Source organism: Eriocheir sinensis, chromosome 41 (assembly GCF_024679095.1).
Source record: "Eriocheir sinensis breed Jianghai 21 chromosome 41, ASM2467909v1, whole genome shotgun sequence".
In the NCBI taxonomy this organism is placed as follows: domain Eukaryota; kingdom Metazoa; phylum Arthropoda; class Malacostraca; order Decapoda; family Varunidae; genus Eriocheir; species Eriocheir sinensis.
Genome location: NC_066549.1, coordinates 13305637 through 13319031, shown reverse-complemented (window position 1 = coordinate 13319031; position 13395 = coordinate 13305637). Strand labels below are relative to the sequence as shown.

The 13395-nt window shown below is 42.0% G+C and overlaps 1 protein-coding gene across 2 annotated transcripts; it reads left to right on the top strand.

The window, feature by feature from the left end:
• Positions 1-571: 571 nt before the first annotated feature.
• On the top strand, positions 572-13177 carry LOC127009672 (phosducin-like protein 3). Of its 2 annotated transcripts, none has more exons than XM_050882958.1 (6): positions 572-740; positions 2336-2468; positions 3458-3594; positions 5230-5379; positions 7066-7213; positions 10023-13177. In XM_050882958.1, the coding sequence occupies exons 1-6, from the start codon at positions 735-737 to the stop codon at positions 10172-10174; spliced, it is 726 nt and encodes a 241-aa protein (XP_050738915.1). In that variant the 5' UTR covers positions 572-734; the 3' UTR covers positions 10175-13177. The 2 variants fall into 2 exon arrangements, with proteins under 2 accessions (XP_050738915.1, XP_050738916.1); XM_050882959.1 differs by lacking the exon at positions 10023-13177 and adding an exon at positions 9165-9341 and having other exon boundaries at positions 720-740.
• Positions 13178-13395: the final 218 nt, after the last annotated feature.

Sequence of the window (13395 nt, the reverse complement as noted above, 5' to 3'; positions counted from 1 at the left end):
TCTCCTTCCATACTTCCTCCAAGGTTTACGCACCTAAGTCTGGCTCGGTATATTACTCTGGGTGCGCCTATTACGATATAACATTAAACAATAATAAAACAGCTGCTGAAGCGTTATAAGCGAGATAGGTCAGACGAAGAAGACCTTGAAATTTGGGAGCAAACCCATATATAGTGTCCTTTGGGAGAAATGAGGGACGGTGTTAGTAGTAGTAGTAGTAGTCGGTCGGGAGTTTTGCCTTTGTAACGGCACTCCCTGATGTGTCTACTGTCTGGGTTTATTGTTTTCCTTTTTCTTTCATTCTTTTTTATCTTATTGTTAGCCACTGGTCACTGGTCAGTACTGGTACCGGTACCGAACAGTCAGGTACCGGTACCGTGCCGTTTAGCCGGTACCGTTAGCACCAGTACCTGTCCACCCGTAAATTATGAATCATAAACGGCATACCTACTCAGCCACTCTTAACGAGGTTGAGTCGATCCTTTCATTAGTAGCAAATTTACAAGAATATGAATATGTAGGAATATGACTAGCTAGTTGATGTATCCAGCAACTTATCAAAGTTACGGTAACTCTGCCAGGTGAGGTGCGTGGGCGTGGCTATCAGCTGGCACCCGGCAAAGTGGGTCAGGCACTCAGACGTCTGCGGCTAAAATTGGCCTTTTGAGGCACACACGTGGAGGATTACAACGTGGAGGCTCCCCGCTGCTCCCTCGCGCCGCCCATACAGCAGCATGCAGGTGAGTGACCGCGGGGCGAGTCATGCACATGCCCGGGCGTTATAGTGGAGGCGCGGGTCATGGATAGCCTGGCCTTAATTGCAGGTGACGTGTGGCTTATTGATAACTCCCGGGGGTTGGGAGGCAGGGATGATATTGAAGAGAAGGTAGCCACCTCTTGCGAAGTTAATACTTACAATATGGACTACTTTTTGGTCCCTGAATACAGTGTAGTAACAAATGACTTCCAGAAAATAGAATGGGGGTCAAGGGGGGTGAAGCACCCCCGTCAGGGGGATCGTGGGGGCGAAGCCCTCCCAGTCTGTTTTAGTGAGAGGGGGGAGTATGGGCAAAGATTAGAATAATACCTAAATTTATTTGGCATGTGGTGTGGGCCAGGGGAAATACGCGGTATTATCCTAGATTAGGGCCCAACTCAATGGGGAAAAATTTACGAAACCCAAGCCACCTCTGGCAAAGTTAATACTTATATCATGGATTTCTTTTTGGTCCCTGAATGCAGTGCAGTCACAAGTGACTTCCGGAAAGGAGAAAGAATCCAATTCAGGGACTATTTATTATTGAAAATAGGGGATAATAATTCACGAAAACGTCACCTCCTCTGGCGGCGGCCGCGGCGACGGTACCGCCGATGCAGCCGCAAAATAGCTCGCAGAGGGTTTAGGCTGGGGGAGCATATTTAAACTATCCCAACCGAACTTTACGACCTAACAGCTAAAGGGAGGGCTTTCCCCCCTTGACCCACCCTCATGTATATGCGACTTATTTCTGCGAGGAGGTATTTCTCGCAACACAGCGCCATGGCCGCCGCCAGAGGAGGCGACGCTTTCGTGGATTATTATCTCCTATTTTCAACAATAAATAGTCCCTGAATTGGATTATTTCTCCTTTCCAGAAGTCACTTGTTACTGTACTGCATTCAGGGACCAAAAAGAAATCCATGATGTAAGTATTAACTTTGCCAGAGGTAGCTAGGGTTTCGTAAATATTATGCCATATCCATATATATATATATATATATATATATATATATATATATATATATATATATATATATATATATATATATATATATATATATATATATCTTAATTGTTTATTTCTAATTGTTATTATTAGTTGTTTCACTATGATTTTCAATTGTAATATTATAAGTATCACATATACTTTTATGAAAAATATACTTGAAAATGGCTGTTTTTTGCGTTCTCTGGGGTACTCCTTTAGATTGTTTTGCATCCTTTAGGTGTTAACCCCTTCACTCCGGCGACGCCGTCGTCGGCGTCCGACGGCGTCACCGTATGGAAAGGGTTAGGTCTCTTCTAAACCTCTTAATCCTCTTCTAAACCTCTTAAGAGGAAATGGAAGAGGATTAAGAGGAATTTAGAGGAGGATTGAAAGGTTTAGAAGAGGATTAATCCTCTTCCATTTCCTCTTGACCCTTTCCATACTGTGACGTTGACGTCTGCGTCATGGATGGAAAGGGTTAAGACCCACTGCTATAGACATATATTGATTTGAAAAATGGCAAAGAAACACTCTCAATAGTTTGGTGAGATGAGAAACCCAGATGTCTAAAAATATATGGATTCTAGGACCCCAATGAGGATACAGAATGGAACGACATCCTGCGCCAGAAGGGCATCCTGCCACCCAAGGAGCCCGAGGTGACAGAGGAGATGCTGACAGAGATGCTGGAGCAGACCATCGAGGAGAAGACCAGCTCAGGTGAGTGTGGCGGGCGACTGAATGGCTGACTATGATGACTTGGGAAGGTGATTTAATGGGTTATTGGTCAATATTAGTTTGTATGGACTGCCTCAGGAGTCTTGGGAAGGTGATTCAATGGATATCAGGTCAACATTAGTATGCTTAGATCATCATAGGTTTGTATAGGCTGCCTCAGAAGACTTGGGTAGGTGAAAGATTGACAGTAAAATAGAAATACTACTGTATTTCAGGACCTGTTCTTCACTGGATCGCTTCATTTCTTACTATAGTACTCCCATTTGAAACTGGCCGATGGGGTGTCGGCAGGTGCGGGTCAGCTCCGCCCCGCACCTTTGCCACACACCCTCAACACCTCTCGCTTCCTCTCATATGTCAGCTATTTACTTCCTTTAAATGAATTTAATTAAATAGTTGGATAATCCAATAAAGTCATATAGTGTTAAGATTGTTTCGTTTTTAGGATAATAACAAAGATTTTGTATAAATACCACGACACTTGGCAACATTGTATTCCAACGGTGTCAAGTGTCGTGGTATTTATACAAAATCTTTGTTATATTTTTTATACAATGGTTATATTGAATTCACGATGTTTGGTTCCTTTCTATCTACTACTACTACTACTTTTCTTTGTCGATTAGGCCTATGGTGCTGGTAGGTTTTCTTGGTGGTGCCTGATGGTCGGCCCCAGCCTCTTGTAGTGCAGGCAAGTGTTTACATTGGCACCATCTTGCTTGGCTCATGCTGTCCCCCAGAGCTCATCTTTGAGCCTTTCATTTAGAGAGAGAATCTAAAGTCTGGGTTCATAGGTGATCTTCAGGACAACATGTGGGTAGTCTTAGGCCACTTGGCAACAACTGAAAAATCCCAACTGAGGTGGCGGGCAGGACTTAAACCCGCGTCTAGAAGGAAGTGGCGCCGGCACACTAACCACTCAGCCACCGCCTGCTACTGCTTACCATTTCCCTCTCCACTCTGTATTTCAGAGGCTCGACTGGGTAAGCTGACCCTTGATGAGCTGGATGAACTTGAAGATGATGAGGATGAAGCTATCTTGCTGGAATACCGGAAGAAAAGAATAGCCGAGATGAAAGCCGAGGCCGAAGAGTCAAAGTTTGGGGAGGTAAGTGAGGGGGGACTGTGCAGTGGGGTACCTTTAGACCCACTGACTCCACTACTAAAGATTGCCAAGAGCAGTCCTTCACACAAGTACCCTTCCTGGGTATTCCAGTGACAGTGTGGTTGTACAAGGGCACTCTTGAAATGGTTTGGAGGTGTGATAAGAATGAATGTAGGTGACTTCGTAAAGAGTGTATGAGAGCAAGAGTGAGGGAAATAATATTAGGGGGAGACTATGAGAAAAATGAATCAATAGAGTTGATGACTATTGGAAATTTGGCAGGCGAGGGATTGAGTGTGGGGAGAGGGTGCAAGAACACAGAAAATTGAAGACTTTTATCATCATCACGTGGGGTATGTTCTCATGGGGGCACTGTGTCAGAGACATAGACAGGTAGATAGATAAACTGATAAATAGATATGAAGACATTTATCAGAGGAATCTTTCCCCTGGCTTTGTGATCATATTGCAGCCATGACGAAGATAGGGAGTACAGTTGCTATCCATATACAAGGGCCTTGTCCGCCCTCGTATGGAGTATGCTCTCATGTATGGGGGGGCTCCACTCACACAGTTCTGGACAGAGTGGAGTCCAAGGCTCTTCGTCTCATCAGCTCTCTTCCTCTTACTGATAGTCTTCTACCTCTTAAATTCCGCCGCCATGTTGCCTCTATCTTCTATTGATATTTTCACGCTGACTGCTCTTCTGAACTTGCTAACTGTATGCCTCCCCCCCTCCCGCGGCCTCGCCACACACGACTTTCTACTCATGCTCATCCCTATACTGTCCAAACTCCTTATGCAAGAGTTAACCAGCATCTTCACTCTTTCATCCCTCACGCTGGTAAACTCTGGAACAATCTTCCTTCATCTGTATTTCCTCCTGCTTATGACTTGAACTCTTTCAAGAGGAGGGTATCAGGACACCTCTCCTCCCGAGTTTGACCTTGCTTTTGGCCGCCTCTTCTGATTCTTTTATGGGAGCAGCGATTAGCGGGCTTTTTTTTTATTGTTATTTTTTTGTGTGTGCCCTTGAGTTGCCTCCTTTGTTGTAAAAAAAAAAAAAAAAAAAAAAAAATAGCGCTGCCAGTCCACTTTACGAGTTTCTTGATAGGCCATTTTCCACTGCTCCTCACTCCTCAGCCACTACCGTTGTCTGTTTGTATTCATACAGCCGCACAGTTGCTCATATCCCCAACCGTTTTCCATCCATATGGACAACCGACGACTTGCTTCTGGTTGGGTGGACGGGCAATCGCTGTTGCCAGTAGCCCCAATGGTTGGAGGATAACGGCCAGTGTGATACCACCTTCAGAAATCGCGTGTGACACCAATGGGAAGTAGACGTGACCCATACATATCAAAGCAGCGTGAAGCTCGGGGTGGTAATGTGCGAAAGCGGGGATGGTAAGAATTTAGGACTAAGCGTGAAACTCAAGGATAGTGAAACTCGGAAGGGTACTTTAGAAAAATGTGACAGCTGCATGTTGTTGAAGAATAGGGGATAAGTGTTTGGAAGATTGTGTAGAGTTGAAAGGAGGAGAAATCATTGATAGTTTTGTTATGTAAGCAGTAATCTTTTACCATTTTTTCTGTTCTCATGTTACATAAACTAATGAACATCTCACTGTGCCTCAGGTGCTGGAGATCAGTGCGCAAGACTATGTGGAAAAGGTCAACAAGGCTGGGCCAGGCATTTGGGTGTTCCTGCACCTGTACAAGCAAGGTGTGCCGCTGTGTGCCCTCATCAATCAGCACCTCCCAAGACTGGCTGCCAAGTACCCGAGGGTAGCTATGGTTCATCCTTCTTTCATTTTTCAATAATGACTCATTTTATGTAGATTCGTTGCCTTATTTCTCCATTTAAACCTTTTGTTGCCAGACTGCCTAGTGATATGTCTTTGCAAAGGCACTGATAGTGTTCTGGGGAATGTGTCTTGTTTGCTTCTTAAGATTTTAATTTTTCCGTTTTTGTAATATATTAACTTAGATATTGTATTGATGTCTTTTCTATTGGTATCCCACACTTATGGTCATATTACAAGCTCTTCCTTTTTAGGAGATGATGGTTTTTATTAATTTCAAACTTCAGGTTCACTGTTACTTTTTTTTTAGCATACTTGCACTATAATATTACTAACAGAAAACAAAATAATGCTGTAGTCATGAACTCATAAAAGTGGTTCATAGAAAGCTTGTGCAGGATGGAGTCTGCAAAACTAATATTGTTGGAGTCGATCTCAATGAAATAGTTTCGGAAGGGAGAGCATGCAGTAGTGACATTGGTCTTCCTCCTCCTCTAGCAAGTATCTCCAGGGTAGCCAACATTGTTTATTCTATGACCATTAACCCCTTCGTTATGGCCAGGCCCAGATCGCGTCTCGAGGCGTATCCAGGAATGCCACGTGCGCCAATATTGAAATGCCATCACAAAATATACCTAGATTTAAGCCATAAAACTAAACATAATCATCATGCATAATATATCAGCATAAGGGGAATTGAATGGTGCACAAAGACAAACATGAATTCACTGATATTTTTGAGGTGGATACATAAATATACAAGAAATATATGGTACCATGTTGATCATGTAATCACTGAAATTTACTCCCTTATTTTAACCCTTTGACTATGGATTTCTTACAAGAAGACATCACCAAGCTACAGGAATGGAACAAAAAGTGGCTACTACAATTATTCAATGAAGAAAAATGTAAAAGTCATGCACCCTGGGAGGGGATATCCAGCATACCAATACCACATGGGGAACACTCTAAGGAAGCAAAATTTCTCTCTCTCTCTCTCTCTCTCTCTCTCTCCAACCAGAGAGGAAATGCATTCATTATTCATAAATAATATAATAGTAAACAATGGAAAAAACAATAATTATACTTTCGTTGCTCTCAATTTTCTGAAGATGACAAACCACAGAAAACAGCTGAAAGTATATTATGGTAAATTGACCTATTTTTATATACTGGTTCTATAATAATAATAATAATTTTATTATCAGCAGGGTGCATCAATAGGCTTCTCTCACTGGTATAAGCAACTCACATTCCAATATAATAATAATGAAAGTCAAGTAAGCTATTGTATCATATATGACCTATATTCTGAGAGCTCTTGTACAATACCTGGGAAAAATTACACAATTCCGGCAGAACTCAGCCAGAACGCAGTCTATGTGTCTACCTCCAGTTATTGTACGAGGGTGGCGAGGATGCAGTATAGGTGTCCTTGTGTTGAGGGGGTTAACTTTGTTCCTTTTGAGGCAATGTATGTATTAAAAAAGAACAGGTTACATGACCATTTCAACAAGGGTTTGGGGAAGCATATAGTAGTCCTTCATTTTCCACTTCCTTGTATTTATATCATGTTCTGTCGTTCACACCTTTTATCTTTGTAATCAATAACCCTTTCTTCTTTAGCACATATTTTTTTCATGCAACACAGTGCATTCTATTTCAGGTGAAGTTCCTCAAGTCCATCTCAACCACTTGCATCCCCAACTTCCCTGACCGCAATCTGCCTGCCATCTTCGTCTACCTGGAGGGCCAGATGAAGAGGCAGTTTATCGGTGCAGCAGAGTTTGGAGGTGACAAGATCAAGCTGGATGGTGAGTGGCTGGCTAGTGTTAGTGGTGATATAGAGGGAGTAAGCATAGTTAATGACGAGGAAGGAAAAAATGAACAGGCAACCTCAGTATATGCTAATTCAATGTAAAAATTCTTGCTTTTATGATAGTAATACAATAGCTTAACTTTTGCATTTACAGTGGAACCTCGGTTTTCGTGATTAATCTGTTCGAAAAAAGTCAGACGAAAACCGAATGTACGAAAACTGAAGCAAAATTTCCTATAAGAAATAATGTAAATCCAATTAATCCGTTTCAGACAACCAAAAAGAATTAACAATTAATACATTTTTATAGAGAATAACTAGTTTTACATACAGAAAAATGAGAAAAAAATATAAATGACTAATGAAATGGATAAATGAACATTTAACATCACTTTTACCTCTATTGAAGACTTGTTGGCATATTGAAGACGGCAATGAGGGGAGGAGGAGGAGGAGAGGGTATTGTTTGGAAGGGGAGATCGGCCACGCATACGCCACTTTCGTACTTTGCTACGAGTTCTTTCTTGAATTCTATCGTGTTTCTCGCCTTTTTTTATCAAAGGGGTGGCACTCATAACTTTCCTTAGCCCCATGGTTGCTTATTTAGCAGTCAGACTCAATAAACAAGCGCAAAAAACAATGGATGACACTCACTCAACGAGAAACAAAGGCAGACTGACGGCCGCCGCCATACCATGAAACAGTCCTTTATGGTAAAACTGCAATCTAGAGCTTTTGGTTAACGTTATTAATTTAAGTACAAGCCACATATTTTCGTCACACTCTGTTATTTTCAGCAAAGCAGCCTGATCATTCCATAATCTTTAAAATAACTGGGCTACATGAGGTCACATTTGTTGATTTCAATGCTGTCTTTAGTCACATGGCCCTCCTCTTGTATGCAATAACAAGAACCGACCAAGAAGAGCTTTTTGCACCCTGTATGTAAGCATTTGTTGATAAAATCCTTAATAATAGGCCAAAAGCATGCGAAATATACTACAGTGGGTTGGCAGCTTAAAGCTCGCTCGTGAACATGTAAGCATCCTCTGTCATTTGTACGCAAGAAATCTGAGTAACTTCCCTATATAAACCTTCCTGCCCAGCATAGGAGATGATTATTGATGTAGTACTTCCCTCATGTACAAAATATGGATGAGAAAAGAGTCGAGTCCACGGTTCAGCTGATGACATTGTTTGAACACGGTGTTGCCGCTTCCTCTATGTAAAAAGCGTATAGATTGAGTAATTGAATATTTCTCAGTTCTTCTACTTCCACTTATAAATAAACAAACTGAAATTCACGGAATTTACTCCAATGGGAGACGAGCATACGGCTGTAGGTTACGAACGCATGGGATGCTTTATGTGGGCCCTCGATTCCGGGAATTGAGTGGCCGAGTCACGCGAGCAGGCGGATGAGCTTGGTACGGACCATTTTCAACTGTATGAAAACTGAGCGGATGTACGAAAACTGGGACAAAATTTCGACGAAAAAAGTCGTCAAAAACCGAATTGTACGAAAACTGGGGCATACGAAAACCGAGGTTTGACTGTTTATACTTCGTTCTAAATTGTCACTAGAATATCTTCAACCTTTGTCTGTTCCCTAATCCATGATGCTCACTACCTAACATGGAGAAATAGGAAGTATATTATGTCTAGAACTGATAAGAGAGACCAGGAGGAGAGATGAAATTAAAGCATTTTCCAGAGCAAGATAGAATACACTAAACATCAGATTAAGACAGGTGGAGGATATTGGGAAAGGCCATTGTCCAGAAATGCCCTAGTAATAGCTGGTGATGGTGATAGGTATAAGACTGAAGTGGCTCCAAGTAATAGGCAGAGAGAGAATGCAAGTATACTTCCATCGGTGCCATATTACTGATGTAGTTGGGCGGCATGAAAATATAGCCCAATCACTCATCAATACCACTCCCCAGAATTGGAGTGGAAGTTGTCCCGCACTGGTGGCTTCAAAACGGACCTCGAGTGCGACCCTAGAGGCCCACGAGTCAAGGACGTCATGATGGGGTCCCTTCGTGGCGGCGGTGGCAGCGACAGTGACAATGAGAGTGATGAGAATGACTGGTGAGGTTGGGTTGAAGGGCTTGGGGGGAGGGGGTTGTCTTATTGCTGCTTAAAGAGAATAAATTTTTAATGACTTCATCACTGTTTCTTTGTCTTGGCACTGATGTCTATTTTTAGTGATGTGGTTGCTGTTTTATGTTCTCATTGGTAAAGAGAAGGAAGGGCTAGGTTTTTTTTCTCAAGATATGGGTAAAAGTTTTTTGGAACCCATTTAATTTTTCACTTATTTTTCAAACAATAACTGGTTAGGAAAGGTAACTGCATGCCAGAGTGATCCTTTCCCATAAATGAGACCTGTAGAACCAGGGGTAGTATCATTCCTTATTTATGGTAAAACACTTATGCATTGTACACTCCCTCGATTTAACGGATTAATACAGTTTAGCGTTTCTAAAGCCGGTGTCACACTCCCTCCCTTCTAGTTAACAAACTCTGGAACAATCTTCCTTCATCAGTATTTCCTCCTGCCTACGACTTGAACTCTTTCAGGAGGAAGGTATCAGGACACCTTTCCTCCCGAAACTGACTCCGTCTTTCGGCCACCTCTTTTGGATTATTTTTAGGAGCAGCGAGTAGCGGGCTATTTTTTTATTATTATTTCCTTTTTTGTGCCCTTGAGCTGTCTCCTTTGCTGTAAAAAAAAAAAAAAAAAAAAAAAAGTTGGGCGGCATGAAAATATAGCCCAATCACTCATCAATACCACTCCCCAGAATTGGAGTGGAAGTTGTCCCGCACTGGTGGCTTCAAAACGGACCTCGAGTGCGACCCTAGAGGCCCACGAGTCAAGGACGTCATGATGGGGTCCCTTCGTGGCGGCGGTGGCAGCGACAGTGACAATGAGAGTGATGAGAATGACTGGTGAGGATGGGTTGAAGGGCTTGGGGGGAGGGGGTTGTCTTATTGCTGCTTGAAGAGAATAAATTTTTAATGACTTCATCACTGTTTCTTTGTCTTGGCACTGATGTCTATTTTTAGTGATGTGGTTGCTGTTTTATGTTCTCATTGGTAAATAAGAAGGGGAGGGCTAGGTTTTCTCAAGATATGGGTATATAAAAAGTTTTTGGGAACCCATTTAATTTTTCACTTATTTTTCAAACAATAACTGGTTAGGAAAGGTAGGTGCCATGGCAGAGTGATCCTTTCCCATAAATGAGACCTGTAGAACCAGGGGGTAGTATCATTCCTTATTTATGGTAAAAACACTTATTGTTGCATTGTACACTCGGCCCTCGATTTAACGGATTAAAAGGGGGGAAGGGTGGTCCGTTGCTTGAAAATACAGTTTTGACGTTTCTAAAGCCGGTGTCACACCGGACAAATCTACCCAGCCTCCCTTCTAGTTCGGAACAATTTTTTTTTATTATCCGGGTGGCCAGGCGCATGTGTGTGAGCGGCCCTGGCCGCGCGCCGGGCTTGAGCAGCTGACGGGCGACTGATGATGGTGGTGGTAATGATGGGTGTTGGCGGCGTGACCCCCGCATTGGCACCGCGCGGGCGGTGCTTTCGTTGGGGCCCATGTGTGTGTGGCTGTGTTTATTGTGGGCCCGAGCTCCTCAATTTGCTAATTTTTGTTTTCCACATGTTGTGCGGGACTTCTTTCTTTTCTTCCACCTCTTCTTTTTCAAAAAGAAGAGATGGAAGAAAGGAAAGGGGTCCCGTGCAACATGTGGAGGATGGGAATTGGCAAATTGAGAAGCCCAAAGCCATAATAAACACAGCCACACACACGTGGGCCCCGATGGGGATGCCGTTCGGGCGCGGCCGATGCGGGAGCCTCGTGGCCGACGCTCATCATCGCCATCACCTGCCCGTCAGCTGTTCGGGGCCGGGCCTTCGCACGGCCGGGGCTGTCTGTGCACTTGGCCGCATGGATAGGTGGCCAAGCGCAAGATGTCGACGGTTTTCAATTTCCCCCATAAAGGCGGACACACACTATATGATGCATCCTGTCCGGCGGCCGAAAAGTGGGCAGAGCTAGAGGCCATGGGGTAGTGTGTGTGGGTGTAATTTATGTGGCGCGGCCTCACGACACGGCCTGATGGCCTTCTGTTTAGGGTTTTGACGTTTCTAAAGCTGGTGTCCGTTGAGATTTTGTGGTCCGTTAAATCCGAAATCCATTAAATCGGGGTCCGTTAAATCGAGGGTCGAGTGTATTCCCTGAGGTTCTATCATGACACCAATGCTGATGTTTTGAAACATACATATCCTGCAGCTGTCTCACTCTGCAAAGCAATAACTAGTATGTATTTACCATACAGTGCCATCCACCACCCACACAGCATTGTTAACTACCTTCACACAGAAACATTGTAATAATCTAATTTGGTTGAAAAGGAATACAGGTAAACAAGAATGATAGTACCAATAAACTGATGGATATTTTTCAAGTTGAGCTCTGTATCATCCAACCTCATAAGAAATTATGAGAAAACCTGACTAAACAGATGATGATGATGATATCTGCAAGGTGAGTTGGGGATGATTCGTATGATTTTTCAAAAAATTGCAAAAAAGTCAAAACTGGAAAACTTTTTTATGCATGACAAAATATAGCCTTTTGAATACCATGTGTATAAGGCACAACTCTGGGAGCATTTTACAAGTAGGTGAAACATTGGCCTACTTTTTTCAAATTGTACGGATTGTCCACGGCGTGGATGATTGTATGGCTATAGATATCAAAAAGTAAAAAATATAAAATTCATATGAAGGCAAAGTTCTTTAATAGCAACATAATTCATTAACAGAACCCTAAATAAGATTTGAAGATAATTTTCATTGATAATGGTTGTGTATAAGGTAAGATAATAAATTTCAAAGTAAAAGGAAAATAATGAAATTTGATTTTCCATTAGAAGTGCCATGAATTTTTATTTTCATAAATAATTGTCATAACATTTAGGATTTCTTTATCCTACATACTGAATCATGTCACTATCTGGATTGCTCCTGTACCTTTTCAGGAGGGAAGCATAATAAGTTATTTAATGCAAAAATGTAAATTTGTGGTAGCTAACTAAATGAGCAATTCATTTACTTTGCAGCGCCAAATTAAACTAAAAGAGCATTATCCATTCAGAAAGGGTTAATTTACCTGGTATTGTATGCTGTTAGTGAATTTGCAAATTTGATGAAGCGCTTATGCCTTGGAGTTGGTGCTGACACACTAGGTCAGGTTTTGCATCACCTTTGGGCTCTTTCTGGGAAGATAAGGTGCCTCCCTTACCACCTTTCTTTGATCTTCTAAGGTATAAGACTTTGAAGAAATTAGTAGTAGTAGACTTTTCACCACAATCATTTATTTTGGCTACATAATTTGCTGGGGAGCCCTTCATATAAATTAAATTTGTATGATATCTAATTATTCAACTGATATTTCAAACAAAGGTCAGAGGATGTTTATGGGATATGAACTCCCTTAGTTAAGTGTAGCTGGCAACAGTTTTGTTCTGTTACAAAACACATGAAACATACTGGTAAATCACCCTAAAGGATTATGAGTAAATGAATGAAATTGGTGCTTGCGTAGATGTCACTCATGGATTACATGGCTGCAACTTGTAACACTATCATTAACACACACATATGGATACAATAAGCAGAAACTGATTGTTTACAGTGTGGACACTCTGTACATTTAAAATCCCATGGTACAGATCATCCATACGATGCCATTTATGTTTAAGCAAGTAATCAAGTCATCCTGTGACATTGGAGTTCACTTTCATCACTTTATTTCATCACATCTAGGCATAAACCAGTACTCTGTGCCTTAGCATCACATTTGGTGTATTCATAAACACCAGAGATCATTAATTGGTGGCAAAATATTACACTGAAAAAGAAAATAGAAAAAAAAAAATAACCTTAAAATTTAGCCAAGCATCTCCTGCCAATACTGCCGTTGGTTAGCTGTGCGCATCTGTTTTCCCTAATACTTATTAGAGGGAGGCAATTCTAAACCCATAAATGTGGCTATGGGAGCCTCTGTACATTACCTCCACTTGTATGTTTCATCCCCAGCTCACCCTACTTTATTGTTTTAGAGGCCTCTTATGTATATGCTACAACTCACTGGCCACA

What these genes read in the sequence shown, in the direction of transcription:
- LOC127009672 (XM_050882958.1), top strand. An exon ending in TGGCTGCCAAGTACCCGAGG is followed by an intron (nt 5,380 to 7,065) that starts GTAGCTATGGTT and finishes ATTCTATTTCAG; the next exon opens with GTGAAGTTCCTCAAGTCCAT. An exon ending in TGACAAGATCAAGCTGGATG is followed by an intron (nt 7,214 to 10,022) that starts GTGAGTGGCTGG and finishes ACCACTCCCCAG; the next exon opens with AATTGGAGTGGAAGTTGTCC.